The 21363-nt window shown below is 50.0% G+C and overlaps 1 protein-coding gene across 2 annotated transcripts in view; it reads left to right on the plus strand.

Moving 5' to 3' along the window:
• The window catches only part of MVB12B (multivesicular body subunit 12B), a 104442-nt gene that overhangs the window by 21858 nt on the left and 61221 nt on the right, over positions 1–21363 (plus strand). For both annotated transcript variants that reach the window (XM_075579408.1, XM_075579406.1), the window contains exons 3-6: positions 5811–5918; positions 8329–8425; positions 9099–9228; positions 9989–10117. In XM_075579408.1, coding sequence (XP_075435523.1) covers positions 5811–5918; positions 8329–8425; positions 9099–9228; positions 9989–10117 — 464 coding nt within the window. The remainder of the gene's footprint in view (positions 1–5810; positions 5919–8328; positions 8426–9098; positions 9229–9988; positions 10118–21363) is intronic.

Below are 21363 nucleotides of genomic sequence, written 5' to 3' on the forward strand. Positions count from 1 at the left end.
ACTACAGAAGGATTATTATTATATGAATTTATTCTGGCATAGCATCCCACCCCCTTTGTGCAGTCTGAGTGTTTGCATCTGCCCCGTTCCCTCCGATCACTCCCAGTATTCTGCGTATGCCAAAAGTACTGGAAACTAATGTAAGAATCAGTAAATATAACTGTGGCCTTATGATAATATTCCTTATTAATAATACCCAGGAAAAGCCTTTATTATTCATCTCGGTTTTCTTTATTTTTCTACATCACAAGTTTGCTCTTTTTTATTTTGCTATTAAGCTGATTTCCTTCTATCTATCTATCTTTTTCACCCTCCTGTTTAGTCGCAATTTAAACGTTTATCTGGTTAGAAATGTTAATGTTAAAATAGAAAATAGAGGAACTGGAAAAGATAATTTAATCACTTTCAAGTGGCTCACAGCAATTACTCTGTGTATTTGTAAAGGAACTGTCTGAACATTTGGAGAATGTGATTATTTGTAATATGCTGGTAACATGTGCTGGTAACGTGTGCTGGTAACGTGTGCTGGTAACGTGTGCTTCATGTGTTCCCGGTATATCTTTTCCTAAAGAAAACCATGTCACTGCCATTAGTACACTTTGCCCCTAGGAGGGACTGACCCCTTAACCATGTCACTGCCATTACTACACTTTGCCCCTAGAAGGGACGGACCCCTTAACCATGTCACTGCCATTAGTACGCTTTGCCCCTAGGAGGGACTGACCCCTTAACCATGTCACTGCCATTAGTACACTTTGCCCCTAGGAGGGACTGACCCCTTAACCATGTCACTGCCATTAGTACGCTTTGCCCCTAGGAGGGACTGACCCCTTAACCATGTCACTGCCATTAGTACACTTTGCCCTAGGAGGGACTGACCCCTTAACCCTGTCACTGCCATTACTACACTTTGCCCCTAGAAGGGACTGACCCCTTAACCCTGTCCCTGCCATTAGTACACTTTGCCCCTAGGAGGGACTGTCCTACTAAGGGCTGGGACCCGCTGCGGCCGCACGAGCGTTCCCCACCAGCAGGGGAATCCTCCCGAGCCGGTCCCCCCTCGCTGCACAGCTCACTACGCACTGTGACGCGTCAGCCGCCAGGGGATGCAAGAAAATTGTAATCCCAAGCGGCGACGCGTCACGTGGTGTGGCTGTGAGCCAATGAGGAGGGGAGGCTTCGGGGAGCGGGGAGGAGAGTGTGGGCGGAAAGCAGCGATTTTAAATAAACCCCCTTCTCCGATCCCCACCCCCCCACCCACCCCACGTGTGTATTTGTGAGTGAGTGCCTGTCTGTGTGTCTGTATGTGTGTGCCTGAGTGCGTGAGTGCCTGTCTGTGTGTGTGAGCGGCTGAGGGGCGGTCGCGCCCCCTCACGTCATGACCGCGCCCCCCCCCGTTATGGCCGCGTTCCCCCGACCCGTTTGGCCACGCCCCCCCCCGCTCGCAAAAATGATCCCTTTGGACCGGAAAAAGCCCCAAGTGCCTCTCCACGTGCCGCCTGTCTGCAGTGCGGACGCGTGGTCTGAGGCAGCGGGGCCTAAGCTTACCTCTGTAAATGTTTGCCTGTTCTGCCTTTTCTCCCTGAGGTTCAGTATTTGGCTGGTGTTCGGTAAATAATTTACTTATATAATTACATATACTTTGCAACACGAACCGGCCAAGTTCTAAACCTCAGAAAACAACAGCATAAGAGTTTAAAACCTTAACAACCCGTGAAAATAAACTGTGGGTTTGGAATGACACACTCGCAGGCCGTACTCGTTAAAGGTGCCTCATCCCGGTTAGCAATGCCTGGCATCCTTCAACAAAACTAACTAAAACAACAGCAAAGATTTAGATGAATGTTTCTTCTTATCTGGGCCTTAGATTTGGGAACTGATTTTCCTTCACCCATATCCCACCCTGTCATTATTTATCATTGACCCAATAAAGATAAGGGGAGGGGGAGGGAGGGGGCTTCGCCTGCCAAACTCTTGTTGAACACACAGTGACATCAGATAAAAGGGACTGTCCCTCCTAGGACCACAATGGCAGCAACGAGTTTAATGGGTTAACAACTTTTGTTTCAAGAATTTGGCAAATAAGTTTTTTTTATTTAGTTTTTTTAAATATTTTTTTCCAACATATATCTCCATAGTTAGTGGGTGTTACAATCTTTACCTGGCCTCTTTTTAAAAAATTTTTTTAATAAGACTTTTTTTTTTAATAAGACTATTTGTAAACTGTTGTGTGTCTGTGGTATACAGGGGAAATTGTTCATTCACACTGGTTACCCGTGATGGATTTGTTTGAATAACTTACATCACCAAACAGATAAATGGCAAGAACAACAGTTGCTCAGAGACACTCATTCTTTTATATGCGGGGGACAGACGCTCTTGCATAGGTAAGGCGACCAGATTTTGAAAATAAAAAACCGGGACACATTAAAAAAAATGTATTAAACAAATTACATCACGTGACGCCCCCGTTGCCATGACAACGAGACACTGACCTGTCGAGGGAGAGGAGGAGAAGGAGAGAGGGGGAGAAAGGGAAGGGAGAGGGAGCGAGGAAGAAAGGGAAGGGAGAGGGAGCGAGGGAGAAGAGGAGAGGGAGAGGAGGAGGGAGAGAGGAGTAAGAGGAGGGGAGAGCGGGAGAAAGGGGAGGGAGAGAGGGAAAAAGGGGAGGGAGAGAGGGAGAGGGGGGCGATGGGGAGAAAGGGAAGGGAAGGGGGAGAAAGGGAAGGGCAAGGGGGAGAAAGGGAAGGGCGAGGGGGAGAAAGGTAGAGGGGGCAAGGAGGAGAGGGAGAGGGGGCAAGGAGGAGAGGGAGAGGGGGCAAGGAGGAGAGGGAGAAGGGGCAAGGAGGAGAGGGAGAAGGGGCAAGGAGGAGAGGGAGAGGGGGTAAGGAGGAGAGGGGGCAAGGAGGAGAGGGAGAGGGGGCAAGGAGGAGAGGGAGAAGGGGCAAGGAGGAGAGGGAGAGGGGGCAAGGAGGAGAGGGAGAGGGGGCAAGGAGGAGAGGGCAGTGAGGAGAGGGCGAGGACTGGGAGAGGGCGAGGACTGGGAGAGGGGGCGAGGAGGAGAAAGGGAAGGGAGAGGGGGAGAGGGCGAGGAGGGAGAGAATAAAGTACATAAGAGTTTATTGCAGCAAGACCAACATTGATGATGATGGGGGGGAGGGAAGCTGTTAGCCAATTCATGGCACACTTGCCCCACAGATTGGGCACACTTGCCCCCTTCGCACCCCTCCCCCCCTTCCCTGCGCACCGCCAGAATTTTTCCGCTTGCCCGCTCCCATCCTCCGGCCCTCGCGGACACCCGAAGGGGGCGATCAACACGTGGGGCACGGGGAAGTCACTGCTCGCCGAGCCCGTGGACCGGACTGGGGGAGAATCCGCCTGCAAGACGTGGCTCCGCTCGCTCCCACCTATCGGGGATAAGGCCGCGCGCCTGGGCAGAAGCAGGGAGTTCCCCAACAGCAACCGCGCACTGTCCCCATGCGCACGCGAGGAAGGGAAAGTGCGCACTCCTCCAGCCATCCGCGCTCCCGCCAACCCTGCTCCCCCCGCGCCTCCCGCCCGGGCAGCAGCAACCACAGGGAACGGAGGCAGAGGGGGGGAAAGCGCCAAACAGCCAACGGCTGTCCCCGCTCCCACCTCCCTGCCCGCGCGGGCCTCGGGGATCGGGGGAGGAAGCGGAGAAAGCCCCGCCCCCGGCATCCTCCAGCCAATCACCTGCGGCCCGGCATATTCTTCTAGAAGCCCAACCCCTGAAATTCAAAAAATACTCACCGGCCGGGCTGCCGCATCCTCGCCGCCGCCGCGCACCGCATCTACAGTACAAAACAAACGGGACCAGGGAGAAAAACCGAGACATTGCCGGGACGGACCGGCAGCCAGGACAGCACAGAAAAAAACGGCACTGTCCCGGCAAAACCGGGACGCCTGGTCGCCCTATGCATAGGGGAGTTTCATTTTTGAACCTGCTATATGGGATTGTACTTTTAAGGTGGACTAAGGGGGTGGAGGACACAGACACCCGAGGGGCATGTTTTTCGGGGTCCCGTAACGCTCTGTTCCCTCGCAAAGAATCGCCCCAGGATTATTGCCGGAACGCTGCAGCGCGTGTTCCAGCTTTCCGCCGCCGGCGTCTCGGTGCCGCGACCCTGCTCGATGATTGCATTAAGCATGCCAACGTCGTTCCGGTTTGCGGGGTGAGATCGGCGCGGCCGTGAGGCCAACGCTACGGAAATCTCATTTGTAAGAGGTTCCCGTCTTATCTCTTCTCATTGGGATCTCGGGATCTGTTTCTGCAAAGGAACGGCCGCCATTCTTCTGCAAAACCCAACAGATCCATTAAGTTTTAATTTTTTGGACTGATGTTTAAAAAATGTATGTTGTTTTATTTTTTGCCCATGTTATTGGTTAACACAGCGGTGCACAAACTGGGGGGCGCGACTCTCAGGGGGGACGCGAGACTGAGTGCGGGGGGGCACGGGGTTTACAGAGGCCCCGCGCGCTTCCCGAAGGCACTTAAATTAAGTGCCGGGGAAGCTGCAGGGCCTCTGTAAACCTAACTTACCTTGGCTCGGCGGCTTCTCTCACGCGTCGCCATGGCAACGTAGCGTCAAACGACGCCGCACGGTCATGTGACATCACGTTGCTATGGCGACATGACGTCGGGGTGAGGGGGGTCGCGGAGGTGAGGGGACCGCCAGCAGGGCGGCGCAGGGAAAAAGGTTTGTGCCCCCCTGGGTTAACACACATTGTGGGGCGCCTGGGGGGCTTTTCTTGGCTCTACTGTTATTTTAAATTATTTCTTAGGGTTTTTTTGTTGCCTCTTTACTGGTTAAAGATGATCCTGTTCACTTTTGTCGTAGGGACGGACCCTTTAACCCGTTATTGCGCTGCTGTCTCCGCTCTGGCAGTGAAGGAGTTAAGAGAATTGGGTTTTTCTGATAGGACGCAGTTCTGCTGCTACTCACATAGCGTGTCCCTCCGTGTCTGCCCCACCCCCTTCTATATAACTCCGCTCTCTCGGCTTGCTGTATGCCCAGAATCCTTTGCTTCTGCACTGCGGTTCTCTCTGCCCATTTATCAGTGAGCTCCCATCCCTGCAATTAGCATGAGAATGTGTTAATTGAGCTAAGCGCATAGTAATGGCTGTGCAGCTGTTTGCAGTTGAAAAAAATGCATTTATCACCCGCCTTTAATTCAATAACAGCCGGGACTGCGACGTTTCGCTGAGAGAAGGCCCCAGTTTCATAGCGTCCTGAGTTTATACTGTATGACTGGGGGTTGTGTTTTATTCATTTTTTTTTTAAATACCTTTTTTCATTAAAAAAAAATGCACAGAAAGTCTTCCTCTCCATCTCGCGCTCTCCTGTCGCCTCGCGCGCTCTCCTGTCGCCTCGCGCGCTCTCCTGTCGCCTCGCGCGCTCTCCTGTCGCCTCGCGCGCTCTCCTGTCGCCTCGCGCTCTCTCCTGTCGTCTCGCGCTCTCTCCTGTCCACTCGCTCTCTCTCCTGTCCTCTCGCACGTGCTCTCTCTCTCCTGTCCTCTCTCGCGCGCGCTCTCTCTCCTGCGCTCTCGCGCTCTCTCTCTCCTGCGCTCTCCTGCGCTCTCTCTCCTGTGCGCTCTCTCCTGCGCGCGCTCTTTCTCTCTCCTGTCCTCTCGCGCTCTCTCTCGCTCTTGTGTTCTCTCGCACGCGCTCTCTCTCTCTCTCTCGTTCGCTCTCTCATTCACGCTCTCTCTCGCTCTTGTGTCCCCTCGCGCTCTCTCTCTATCTCTCTCGTTCGCTCTCATATTCACGCTCTCTCTCGCTCCCTTGCAGGTCTCACAGACGACAGACGGTCTGGACGCGGACCTGTGGAAAGACGGTTTATTTAAGTCCAAGGTCACCAGATATCTGTGCTTCACCCGAGCCTTCTCCAGAGAGAATGTGAGACCCCTCAACTCTGCTAGAGGGGCTGGCAACGGGGGCGGCAACGGGGGCGGGGCGGTAACGGGCGGCAACAGGGCGGTAACAAAGCTGCAAAAACTGATAACCTTTTATAAACAGTATAACAATCTCTAAACGAATGTAACCCTGATACCAGCGTGTGACTGCTGGGGTTTCAGACAAAAGGTAGAAGTCAGGATATCCCCTCCTTCTCCTGGTCATCTCCTCCTGGTCATCTCATCCTGTTTACAAACTAACTTTAAAATGACTTGTAGCCCCTAGGAGAGACTGACCCCTTAACCATGTCACTGCCATTAGTACACTTTGCCCCTAGGATGAACTGACCCCTTAACCATGTCACTGCCATTAGTACACTTTGCCCCTAGGAGAGACTGACCCCTTAACCCTGTCACTGCCATTAGTACACTTTGCCCCTAGGAGGGACTGACCCCTTAACCATGTCACTGCCATTAGTACACTTTGCCCCTAGGAGGGACTGACCCCTTAACCGTGTCACTGCCATTAGTACACTTTGGCCCTAGGAGGGACTGACCCCTTAACCATGTCACTGCCATTAGTACACTTTGTCCCTAGGAGGGACTGACCCCTTAACCATGTCACTGCCATTAGTACACTTTGTCCACTAGGAGAGACTGACCCCTTAACCATGTCACTGCCATTAGTACACTTTGTCCCTAGGAGGGACTGACCCCTTAACCCTGTCACTGCCATTAGTACACTTTGTCCACTAGGAGAGACTGACCCCTTAAAGCTGCAGTTCAATCTTTTTTTAATTTTTTTTTTACTTTAATAGTTTCATGTGGGCAATCTCTAATTACCTAAAGAACTGCATAGCTGCCGGTCAATTCGTTCTCCGTCTATTGATCGTCAAAGTTTGGCGACATCTTTAAATATGGGGAATGTAAATCGTTGCTATAGGAACAAGCATGCTTGTTAAAATAGAATACAAGAAAATTGGTCTTTCAAAGTTATTTTTTTTAAAACAGAAAATGCTAAAAGTATTTTTTCTTACTACAGAACTGATTTATTAAAAAAAACACACATGCAGGATATTGACTGAACTGCAGCTTTAACCCTGTCACTGCCATTAGTACACTTTGCCCCTAGGAGGGACTGACCCCTTAACCCTGTCACTGCCATTAGTACACTTTGCCCCTAGGAGGGACTGGTCTCAGACACCCATCTATAAGGTGCGGGAGGAAAGTATCTTTCAGAGAGGAGCATGACTTGGGGGTTGGTGGAAACGGGGTGAAGTGAGGAAGTACTTCTTTGTTTAATGAGTAGTGTACACATGGTACAGTCTCTCAGCAAAAATGGAGGGGGACACTCCAGCTCCCCTGTGGGAAGAGTCCCGATGGGAGTAGGAAATTTCTAATAAAAGTCTTTGATTCTGTAGGATGTGTGATGGTAATAATTCTCTCTTCTCCCTCTCTTCTATCTCTCTATTCGCTTTCCCACTCTGTCTCTCTTTCTCTCTGTCTCTCTCTTTCTCTCTGTCTCTCTCTTTCTCTCTGTCTCTCTCTTTCTCTCTGGGTCTCTCTTTCTCTCTGGGTCTCTCTTTCTCTCTGGGTCTCTCTCTCTCTCTCTGGGTCTCTCTGGGTCTCTCTCTCTCTCTGGGTCTCTTTTTCTCTCTGGATCTCTCTTTCTCTCTGGGTCTCTCTTTCTCTCTGTCTCTCTCTTTCTCTCTTGGTCTCTCTTTCTCTCTGTCTCTCTCTTTCTCTCTGTCTCTCTCTTTCTCTCTCTTTCTCTCTGGGTCTCTCTTTCTCTCTGGGTCTCTCTTTCTCTCTGGGTCTCTCTTTGTCTCTGGGTCTCTCTCTCTCTCTGGGTCTCTCTCTCTCTCTGGGTCTCTCTTTCTCTCTGGGCCTCTCTCTCTCACTATGGGCCTCTCTCTCTTTCTATGGGCCTCTCTCTCGGCCTCTCTCTCTCGGCCTCTCTCTCTCGGCCTCTCTCTCTCGGCCTCTCTCTCTCGGCCTCTCTCTCTGCCTGCCTCTATTTCTATGGGACTCTATCTCGGCCTCTCTCTTTCTATGGGCCTCTCTCTATGGGTCTCTCTCTTGGCCTCTCTTTCTATGGGCCTCTCTTTCTATGGGCCTCTCTCTCTCTCTCTCTCTCTCGGCCTCTCTCTCTCGGCCTCTCTGTCTCTCTCTCTGCCTCTCTCTCGGCGCCTCTCTCTCTCTCGGCCTCTCTCCTCCACTCTCTCTGTCTCGGCCTCTCTCTCCTCCACTCTCTCTGTCTCTCTTCCGCTCTCTCTCTCTCATTCTCTTTTATTCTCTCTTCCCACTCTCTCTCTCTCCTCCACACCCCCCCTCTTTCTCCGTCCCTCCCCCTCTTCTCTCACCCTCTCTCTCTCTCTCTCCTTCTCTCTCTTTCTCCCTCCTCTCACCCACAGAGCCACTTGGGGAACGTGCTTGTAGACATGAAGCTAATTGATATAAAAGACACTTTACCCGTTGGCTTTATCCCCATTCACGAAACTGTGGATACACGTAAGTTACCCGTGTACGTACAGATGTATTTGTATGTCTGTCTCTCCTCCATCATCCGTACTTTCTTCTCACGCGCCGGCTGACTTTCTCTCTTTCTTTCTGCTTCTTCTCCCTGTGTAAACTTTATAGCGATCTGACTCCTTATCTGCCACCAGGCTATGTGCTTTATGATGTCACCGTATGATGTCACGTGCCAGGTACAACGCCCAGTGGCTGGCTTGTTTGTCAGAGAGATTGTCATAACTCATAGAATTAAAAATAGAATGTGTCCAATTTTTAAAACCTGCTCCTTGATCTGAGGAATCATCAGGCACCATGTGGTTACGATATCTGAAGAGGTTTCCGTATCGCGAACAGACACACAGCTTTCCAAAATATATGTAAAATAGCCGCATAACCCACCACGTACCATTTAACCTCACCCTATAAAATGCTACTTCCTTCCGTATTTCTCCAAACACAGCAGTTAGATTGCTAGCTCTTGGGCGCGGTGGCTCATTTCTCATGCATCATGGACCTCTCTCTAACTGTAACTGTGTATCTAACTCGTGGGACATTTCTGTTCTGCAAACTGACTAGCGACACTGTGTATTCGTATCATCCCCAAACTGTCTGCGAGAGGGTACACAACTCCTGCGGTGCACTGCAATGCGTGCGCTCTCTCTCCCTGCAGAGGAGGTGGCCTTTCGGAAGAAGCGTCTCTGTATTAAGTTTATCCCGCGGGACTCCACGGAGGCCGCCATTAGTGACATTCGCATCCTGAGTCGCTCGAAACAGGCCCCGCCCCAGTACACGTTTATAGGGTGAGTCTGAAGCCGCCTGCGCGGGGCGCTCTCCTTTCTGCCCGGCCCGTCGCGACTGAAACGCTTTCCCTCTCCCCTCCTGCTCTGCTCTGTTATCTCCCAGTTTTATTGCGACATGATGAAAGCACTCAGCCCTATAACAGCCCCTATATGTTTCCTACGAGTTTAAAGCGGTCATCCTGTGGTCTTGACCTTTTTGGGGGCTCAACCAGGCTATTTTTAGCTTAAGGGAGCCCCCCCTGCATCCTAAAATAACCTACAGGTTTAAATTGGGAATTCAAAATGGCCGCCAAATCCCACTGGCCAGTATGAAGCTTTTCTATTCGATGACTGCAGGCGCCATCTTTCAAGTAACACCGGCGACTAAAACTGTTAAGTATCTTGGGGGGGCCCGGAGCTGAAATAGCGCGGTTTTAGCGCCGGAGGAGTCGGACTTGCTCACTTAATCCCCATATGCCTGAAAAGTGTCACACTATAGCACATCCCTCACTGAAGGTAGGATGCGGCGGCCATTTTTAAAAGATTCTGCTCTTCCATCCTAAAGCGTCCGTTAAAAAAGGCGAGAGGAGATGTTACATGGTTAAGTGCTTTTCATCTCCGCCTGATTTATATTGGTAAACGCCTTGACTTCTTTATTTATTTAATTTTTTTCTTCCTGCGAGTTGCAAAAAAACAAAACAAAAAAAAGCGGCCATTTTGTGTGCCCCTTGTATAAAATTGCCTATAATTTTTTTTCTTTTTATTATTTGTGCTTCAAAAGGGAGCTGAACAGTATGGGCATCTGGTACCGAATGGGGAGGGTCCCACGGACGCAGGAATCGCCCCAGCCGTCGTCCCCCTCCTCACCCACCGCCGTGGCAACGGCTGCATCTGCTCCCATCCTCCCACGGTACGTTTCATTGGGGCCTGTCTGGCGTGGCGAGAACGAGTTCACCTTTCCACAAAAGCCGCGTTCTTTCTCCTCTTGCAGAATGTAATAGGTTTCTCTCTTCTCTGCGTCCATTGCTGGTCTGGCCTTCGCTCCTAATTGGTGCCCTTCCCCTTTATCCATTTGGCAGTCTGCATATTTATAACAAAAACAGGGGGGGGGGGGAGGGGGAAGTGTGGCTGACCGTGTCCCCTGCAGATCCAGCATCTTGCAGGGTAGTCTTGTTGCAGAAGAGTTTAGGTAAAAGTTGTACAAATCCTGTTATAGATTCATTTCATGCAGAGACGCTTATAGTCTGATCAATTAAAAGGGGATCCAGTCGGCTACACTTACCCCACGATGCAGCCACTGGTTCAGGGTCATCCTAAGAGAGAGAGACACTATTTAACGGGGTCATAAACGGCAGGGGAAAGAAAATGGCGTCCATGAAAAGATTCATTCACCTCTAAAGTGAAAATGTGATCTATTTATGTTCTGTGAAAAAGCATGTACAGTATGTATATCTTTATTTATGTAGCGCTGTCCATATACCCAGCGCTTCCCAGCAGTGATACACGGAACATCCTAATATAGCGCTGTCCATATACCCAGCGCTTCCCAGCAGTGATACACGGAACATCGTAATATAGCGCTGTCCATATACCCAGCGCTTCCCAGCAGTGATACACGGAACATCGTAATATAGCGCTGTCCTTATACACAGCGCTTCCCAGCAGTGATACAAGGAACATCGTAATATAGCGCTGTCCTTATACACAGCGCTTCCCAGCAGTGATACACGGAACACTGTAATATAGCGCTGTCCATATACCCAGCGCTTCCCAGCAGTGATACACGGAACATCGTAATATAGCGCTGTCCATATACCCAGCGCTTCCCAGCAGTGATACACGGAACATCGTAATATAGCGCTGTCCATATACCCAGCGCTTCCCATCAGTGATACACGGAACACTGTAATATAGCGCTGTCCATATACCCAGCGCTTCTCAGCAGTGATACACGGAACACCGTAATATAGCGCTGTCCATATACACAGCGCTTCCCAGCAGTGATGACACGGAACATCGTAATATAGAGCTGTCCATATACACAGCGCTTCCCAGCAGTGATACACGGAACATCGTAATATAGCGCTGTCCATATACACAGCGCTTCCCAGCAGTGATACACGGAACATCGTAATATAGAGCTGTCCATATACACAGCGCTTCCCAGCAGTGATACACGGAACACCGTAATTTAGCGCTGTCCATATACCCAGCGCTTCCCAGCAGTGATACACGGAACACTGTAATATAGCGCTGTCCATATACCCAGCGCTTCCCAGCAGTGATACATGGAACACTGTAATATAGCGCTGTCCATATACCCAGCGCTTCCCAGCAGTGATACACGGAACACTGTAATATAGAGCTGTCCATATACCCAGCGCTTCCCAGCAGTGATACACGGAACATCGTAATATAGCGCTGTCCTTATACACAGCGCTTCCCAGCAGTGATACACGGAACATCCTAATATAGCGCTGTCCATATACCCAGCGCTTCCCAGCAGTGATACACGGAACACCGTAATATAGCGCTGTCCTTATACCCAGCGCTTCCCAGCAGTGATACACGGAACACCATAATATAGCGCTGTCCTTATACACAGCGCTTCCCAGCAGTGATACACGGAACATCCTAATATAGCGCTGTCCATATACCCAGCGCTTCCCAGCAGTGATACACGGAACATCGTAATATAGCGCTGTCCATATACACAGCGCTTCCCAGCAGTGATACACGGAACATCGTAATATAGCGCTGTCCATATACACAGCGCTTCCCAGCAGTGATACACGGAACACCGTAATATAGAGCTGTCCTTATACCCAGCGCTTCCCAGCAGTGATACACGGAACACCGTAATATAGCGCTATCCATATACCCAGCGCTTCCCAGCAATGATACACGGAACACCGTAATATAGCGCTGTCCATATACCCAGCGCTTCCCAGCAGTGATACACGGAACATCGTAATATAGCGCTGTCCATATACCCAGCGCTTCCCAGCAGTGATACACGGAACATCGTAATATAGCGCTGTCCATATACACAGCGCTTCCCAGCAGTGATACACGGAACACCGTAATATAGCGCTGTCCATATACCCAGCGCTTCCCAGCAGTGATACACGGAACATCCTAATATAGAGCTGTCCTTATACACAGCGCTTCCCAGCAGTGATACACGGAACACCGTAATATAGCGCTGTCCATATACCCAGCGCTTCCCAGCAGTGATACACGGAACATCCTAATATAGAGCTGTCCTTATACACAGCGCTTCCCAGCAGTGATACACGGAACACCGTAATATAGAGCTGTCCATATACCCAGCGCTTCCCAGCAGTGATACACGGAACATCGTAATATAGCGCTGTCCTTATACACAGCGCTTCCCAGCAGTGATACACGGAACATCCTAATATAGCGCTGTCCATATATCCAGCGCTTCCCAGCAGTGATACACGGAACACCGTAATATAGCGCTGTCCATATACCCAGCGCTTCCCAGCAGTGATACACGGAACATCCTAATATAGCGCTGTCCATATACCCAGCGCTTCCCAGCAGTGATACACGGAACATCATAATATAGCGCTGTCCATATACTCAGCGCTTCCCAGCAGTGATACACGGAACATCATAATATAGAGCTGTCCATATACCCAGCGCTTCCCAGCAGTGATACACGGAACACCGTAATATAGCGCTGTCCATATACCCAGCGCTTCCCAGCAGTGATACACGGAACACCGTAATATAGCGCTGTCCTTATACCCAGCGCTTCCCAGCAGTGATACACGGAACATCATAATATAGAGCTGTCCATATACACAGCGCTTCCCAGCAGTGATACACGGAACATCGTAATATAGCGCTGTCCATATACCCAGCGCTTCCCAGCAGTGATACACGGAACACCGTAATATAGCGCTGTCCATATACCCAGCGCTTCCCAGCAGTGATACACGGAACATCATAATATAGCGCTGTCCATATACTCAGCGCTTCCCAGCAGTGATACACGGAACATCATAATATAGAGCTGTCCATATACACAGCGCTTCCCAGCAGTGATACACGGAACATCGTAATATAGCGCTGTCCATATACCCAGCGCTTCCCAGCAGTGATACACGGAACACCGTAATATAGCGCTGTCCATATACACAGCGCTTCCCAGCAGTGATACACGGAACATCGTAATATAGAGCTGTCCATATACCCAGCGCTTCCCAGCAGTGATACACGGAACACCGTAATATAGCGCTGTCCATATACACAGCGCTTCCCAGCAGTGATACACGGAACATCGTAATATAGAGCTGTCCATATACCCAGCGCTTCCCAGCAGTGATACACGGAACACCGTAATATAGCGCTGTCCATATACACAGCGCTTCCCAGCAGTGATACACGGAACATCATAATATAGCGCTGTCCATATACTCAGCGCTTCCCAGCAGTGATACACGGAACATCATAATATAGAGCTGTCCATATACACAGCGCTTCCCAGCAGTGATACACGGAACATCGTAATATAGCGCTGTCCATATACCCAGCGCTTCCCAGCAGTGATACACGGAACACCGTAATATAGCGCTGTCCATATACACAGCGCTTCCCAGCAGTGATACACGGAACACCGTAATATAGCGCTGTCCATATACACAGCGCTTCCCAGCAGTGATACACGGAACATCCTAATATAGCGCTGTCCATATACTCAGCGCTTCCCAGCAGTGATACACGGAACATCATAATATAGAGCTGTCCATATACACAGCGCTTCCCAGCAGTGATACACGGAACATCCTAATATAGCGCTGTCCATATACACAGCGCTTCCCAGCAGTGATACACGGAACATCATAATATAGCGCTGTCCATATACCCAGCGCTTCCCAGCAGTGATACACGGAACATCGTAATATAGCGCTGTCCTTATACACAGCGCTTCCCAGCAGTGATACACGGAACATCGTAATATAGCGCTGTCCATATACCCAGCGCTTCCCAGCAGTGATACACGGAACACCGTAATATAGCGCTGTCCATATACCCAGCGCTTCCCAGCAGTGATACACGGAACATCATAATATAGCGCTGTCCATATACTCAGCGCTTCCCAGCAGTGATACACGGAACATCATAATATAGCGCTGTCCATATACTCAGCGCTTCCCAGCAGTGATACACGGAACATCGTAATATAGCGCTGTCCATATACCCAGCGCTTCCCAGCAGTGATACACGGAACACCGTAATATAGCGCTGTCCATATACACAGCGCTTCCCAGCAGTGATACACGGAACATCCTAATATAGCGCTGTCCATATACACAGCGCTTCCCAGCAGTGATACACGGAACATCATAATATAGCGCTGTCCATATACCCAGCGCTTCCCAGCAGTGATACACGGAACATCGTAATATAGCGCTGTCCTTATACACAGCGCTTCCCAGCAGTGATACACGGAACATCGTAATATAGCGCTGTCCATATACCCAGCGCTTCCCAGCAGTGATACACGGAACACCGTAATATAGCGCTGTCCATATACCCAGCGCTTCCCAGCAGTGATACACGGAACATCATAATATAGCGCTGTCCATATACTCAGCGCTTCCCAGCAGTGATACACGGAACATCGTAATATAGCGCTGTCCATATACCCAGCGCTTCCCAGCAGTGATACACGGAACACCGTAATATAGCGCTGTCCATATACCCAGCGCTTCCCAGCAGTGATACACGGAACATCGTAATATAGCGCTGTCCTTATACCCAGCGCTTCCCAGCAGTGATACACGGAACATCGTAATATAGCGCTGTCCTTATACCCAGCGCTTCCCAGCAGTGATACACGGAACATCGTAATATAGCGCTGTCCTTATACCCAGCGCTTCCCAGCAGTGATACACGGAACATCGTAATATAGCGCTGTCCTTATACACAGCGCTTCCCAGCAGTGATACACGGAACATCGTAATATAGAGCTGTCCATATACCCAGCGCTTCCCAGCAGTGATACACGGAACACCGTAATATAGCGCTGTCCTTATACCCAGCGCTTCCCAGCAGTGATACACGGAACACCGTAATATAGCGCTGTCCATATACCCAGCGCTTCCCAGCAGTGATACACGGAACATCCTAATATAGCGCTGTCCATATACCCAGCGCTTCCCAGCAGTGATACACGGAACATCGTAATATAGCGCTGTCCTTATACCCAGCGCTTCCCAGCAGTGATACACGGAACATCGTAATATAGCGCTGTCCTTATACACAGCGCTTCCCAGCAGTGATACACGGAACATCGTAATATAGAGCTGTCCATATACCCAGCGCTTCCCAGCAGTGATACACGGAACATCCTAATATAGCGCTGTCCATATACCCAGCGCTTCCCAGCAGTGATACACGGAACACTGTAATATAGCGCTGTCCATATACCCAGCGCTTCCCAGCAGTGATACACGGAACATCGTAATATAGCGCTGTCCATATACACAGCGCTTCCCAGCAGTGATACACGGAACATCGTAATATAGCGCTGTCCTTATACACAGCGCTTCCCAGCAGTGATACACGGAACACCGTAATATAGCGCTGTCCTTATACACAGCGCTTCCCAGCAGTGATACACGGAACACCGTAATATAGCGCTGTCCATATACCCAGCGCTTCCCAGCAGTGATACACAGAACACCGTAATATAGCGCTGTCCTTATACACAGCGCTTCCCAGCAGTGATACACGGAACACTGTAATATAGCGCTGTCCATATACCCAGCGCTTCCCAGCAGTGATACACGGAACATCATAATATAGCGCTGTCCATATACTCAGCGCTTCCCAGCAGTGATACATGTAACACCGTAATATAGCGCTGTCCATATACACAGCGCTTCCCAGCAGTGATACACGGAACATCATAATATAGCGCTGTCCATATACACAGCGCTTCCCAGCAGTGATACACGGAACATCATAATATAGAGCTGTCCATATACACAGCGCTTCCCAGCAGTGATACACGGAACATCGTAATATAGAGCTGTCCATATACACAGCGCTTCCCAGCAGTGATACACGGAACATCGTAATATAGCGCTGTCCATATACCCAGCGCTTCCCAGCAGTGATACACGGAACACTGTAATATAGCGCTGTCCATATACCCAGCGCTTCCCAGCAGTGATACACGGAACATCGTAATATAGCGCTGTCCTTATACACAGCGCTTCCCAGCAGTGATACACGGAACACCGTAATATAGCGCTGTCCATATACCCAGCGCTTCCCAGCAGTGATACACGGAACATCGTAATATAGAGCTGTCCATATACCCAGCGCTTCCCAGCAGTGATACACGGAACACCGTAATATAGCGCTGTCCATATACCCAGCGCTTCCCAGCAGTGATACACGGAACATCGTAATATAGCGCTGTCCATATACCCAGCGCTTCCTAGCAGTGATACACGGAACACCGTAATATAGCGCTGTCCATATACCCAGCGCTTCCCAGCAGTGATACACGGAACACCGTAATATAGCGCTGTCCATATACCCAGCGCTTCCCAGCAGTGATACACGGAACATCGTAATATAGCGCTGTCCATATACACAGCGCTTCCCAGCAGTGATACACGGAACATCGTAATATAGCGCTGTCCTTATACCCAGCGCTTCCCAGCAGTGATACACGGAACACCGTAATATAGCGCTGTCCATATACACAGCGCTTCCCAGCAGTGATACACGGAACACCGTAATATAGCGCTGTCCATATACACAGCGCTTCCCAGCAGTGATACACGGAACATCGTAATATAGCGCTGTCCATATACCCAGCGCTTCCCAGCAGTGATACACGGAACATCGTAATATAGCGCTGTCCTTATACACAGCGCTTCCCAGCAGTGATACACGGAACATCGTAATATAGCGCTGTCCATATACCCAGCGCTTCCCAGCAGTGATACACGGAACATCGTAATATAGCGCTGTCCATATACACAGCGCTTCCCAGCAGTGATACACGGAACACCGTAATATAGCGCTGTCCATATACCCAGCGCTTCCCAGCAGTGATACACGGAACATCGTAATATAGCGCTGTCCTTATACACAGCGCTTCCCAGCAGTGATACACGGAACATCGTAATATTGCGCTGTCCATATACACAGCGCTTCCCAGCAGTGATACACGGAACATCGTAATATAGAGCTGTCCATATACACAGCGCTTCCCAGCAGTGATACACGGAACACCGTAATATAGCGCTGTCCTTATACACAGCGCTTCCCAGCAGTGATACACGGAACATCGTAATATAGCGCTGTCCTTATACACAGCGCTTCCCAGCAGTGATACACGGAACATCGTAATATAGCGCTGTCCATATACCCAGCGCTTCCCAGCAGTGATACACGGAACATCGTAATATAGCGCTGTCCATATACCCAGCGCTTCCAAGCAGTGATACACGGAACATCGTAATATAGCGCTGTCCATATACCCAGCGCTTCCCAGCAGTGATACACGGAACACCGTAATATAGAGCTGTCCTTATACACAGCGCTTCCCAGCAGTGATACACGGAACACCGTAATATAGAGCTGTCCTTATACACAGCGCTTCCCAGCAGTGATACACGGAACATCGTAATATAGCGCTGTCCATATACACAGCGCTTCCCAGCAGTGATACACGGAACACCGTAATATAGCGCTGTCCATATACCCAGCGCTTCCCAGCAGTGATACACGGAACATCATAATATAGCGCTGTCCATATACCCAGCGCTTCCCAGCAGTGATACACGGAACACCGTAATATAGCGCTGTCCATATACCCAGCGCTTCCCAGCAGTGATACACGGAACATCCTAATATAGCGCTGTCCATATACTCAGCGCTTCCCAGCAGTGATACACGGAACACCGTAATATAGAGCTGTCCATATACCCAGCGCTTCCCAGCAGTGATACACGGAACATCCTAATATAGCGCTGTCCTTATACACAGCGCTTCCCAGCAGTGATACACGGAACATCGTAATATAGCGCTGTCCATATACCCAGCGCTTCCCAGCAGTGATACACGGAACACCGTAATATAGCGCTGTCCATATACACAGCGCTTCCCAGCAGTGATACACGGAACACCGTAATATAGAGCTGTCCATATACACAGCGCTTCCCAGCAGTGATACACGGAACATCGTAATATAGCGCTGTCCATATACCCAGCGCTTCCCAGCAGTGATACACGGAACATCCTAATATAGCGCTGTCCATATACCCAGCGCTTCCCAGCAGTGATACACGGAACATCCTAATATAGCGCTGTCCATATACTCAGCGCTTCCCAGCAGTGATACACGGAACATCGTAATATAGCGCTGTCCATATACCCAGCGCTTCCCAGCAGTGATACACGGAACACCGTAATATAGCGCTGTCCATATACACAGCGCTTCCCAGCAGTGATACACGGAACATCGTAATATAGCGCTGTCCATATACCCAGCGCTTCCCAGCAGTGATACACGGAACATCGTAATATAGCGCTGTCCATATACCCAGCGCTTCCCAGCAGTGATACACGGAACACCGTAATATAGAGCTGTCCTTATACACAGCGCTTCCCAGCAGTGATACACGGAACATCCTAATATAGCGCTGTCCATATACCCAGCGCTTCCCAGCAGTGATACACGGAACACCGTAATATAGAGCTGTCCATATACCCAGCGCTTCCCAGCAGTGATACACGGAACACCGTAATATAGCGCTGTCCATATACCCAGCGCTTCCCAGCAGTGATACACGGAACATCGTAATATAGCGCTGTCCATATACCCAGCGCTTCCCAGCAGTGATACACGGAACATCGTAATATAGCGCTGTCCATATACCCAGCGCTTCCCAGCAGTGATACACGGAACATCCTAATATAGCGCTGTCCATATACCCAGCGCTTCCCAGCAGTGATACACGGAACATCGTAATATAGCGCTGTCCTTATACACAGCGCTTCCCAGCAGTGATACACGGAACATCCTAATATAGCGCTGTCCATATACCCAGCGCTTCCCAGCAGTGATACACGGAACATCGTAATATAGCGCTGTCCTTATACACAGCGCTTCCCAGCAGTGATACACGGAACATCCTAATATAGAGCTGTCCATATACCCAGCGCTTCCCAGCAGTGATACACGGAACATCGTAATATAGCGCTGTCCATATACTCAGCGCTTCCCAGCAGTGATACACGGAACATCGTAATATAGCGCTGTCCATATACCCAGCGCTTCCCAGCAGTGATACACGGAACACCGTAATATAGCGCTGTCCTTATACACAGCGCTTCCCAGCAGTGATACACGGAACATCGTAATATAGCGCTGTCCATATACCCAGCGCTTCCCAGCAGTGATACACGGAACATCGTAATATAGCGCTGTCCATATACCCAGCGCTTCCCAGCAGTGATACACGGAACATCGTAATATAGCGCTGTCCATATACCCAGCGCTTCCCAGCAGTGATACACGGAACACCGTAATATAGAGCTGTCCATATACCCAGCGCTTCCCAGCAGTGATACACGGAACACCGTAATATAGAGCTGTCCATATACACAGCGCTTCCCAGCAGTGATACACGGAACATCATAATATAGCGCTGTCCATATACACAGCGCTTCCCAGCAGTGATACACGGAACACCGTAATATAGAGCTGTCCATATACCCAGCGCTTCCCAGCAGTGATACACGGAACACCGTAATATAGCGCTGTCCATATACCCAGCGCTTCCCAGCAGTGATACACGGAACATCGTAATATAGCGCTGTCCATATACCCAGCGCTTCCCAGCAGTGATACACGGAACATCGTAATATAGAGCTGTCCATATACCCAGCGCTTCCCAGCAGTGATACACGGAACACCGTAATATAGCGCTGTCCTTATACCCAGCGCTTCCCAGCAGTGATACACGGAACACCGTAATATAGCGCTGTCCTTATACACAGCGCTTCCCAGCAGTGATACACGGAACATTGTAATATAGAGCTGTCCATATACCCAGCGCTTCCCAGCAGTGATACACGGAACATCGTAATATAGCGCTGTCCATATACCCAGCGCTTCCCAGCAGTGATACACGGAACATCATAATATAGCGCTGTCCATATACCCAGCGCTTCCCAGCAGTGATACACGGAACACTGTAATATAGCGCTGTCCATATACCCAGCGCTTCCCAGCAGTGATACACGGAACATCGTAATATAGCGCTGTCCATATACCCAGCGCTTCCCAGCAGTGATACACGGAACATCGTAATATAGCGCTGTCCATATACCCAGCGCTTCCCAGCAGTGATACACGGAACATCGTAATATAGCGCTGTCCATATACACAGCGCTTCCCAGCAGTGATACACGGAACATCGTAATATAGCGCTGTCCATATACCCAGCGCTTCCCAGCAGTGATACACGGAACATCGTAATATAGCGCTGTCCATATACCCAGCGCTTCCCAGCAGTGATACACGGAACATCCTAATATAGCGCTGTCCTTATACACAGCGCTTCCCAGCAGTGATACACGGAACATCCTAATATAGCGCTGTCCATATACCCAGCGCTTCCCAGCAGTGATACACGGAACATCCTAATATAGCGCTGTCCATATACCCAGCGCTTCCCAGCAGTGATACACGGAACACTGTAATATAGCGCTGTCCATATACCCAGCGCTTCCCAGCAGTGATACACGGAACACCGTAATATAGAGCTGTCCATATACACAGCGCTTCCCAGCAGTGATACAAGGAACATCGTAATATAGCGCTGTCCATATACCCAGCGCTTCCCAGCAGTGATACACGGAACACCATAATATAGCGCTGTCCTTATACACAGCGCTTCCCAGCAGTGATACACGGAACACCGTAATATAGCGCTGTCCATATACCCAGCGCTTCCCAGCAGTGATACACGGAACACCGTAATATAGCGCTGTCCATATACACAGCGCTTCCCAGCAGTGATACACGGAACATCCTAATATAGCGCTGTCCTTATACCCAGCGCTTCCCAGCAGTGATACACGGAACACCGT

Source organism: Ascaphus truei, chromosome 21, assembly GCF_040206685.1.
Source record: "Ascaphus truei isolate aAscTru1 chromosome 21, aAscTru1.hap1, whole genome shotgun sequence".
NCBI lineage: Eukaryota > Metazoa > Chordata > Amphibia > Anura > Ascaphidae > Ascaphus > Ascaphus truei.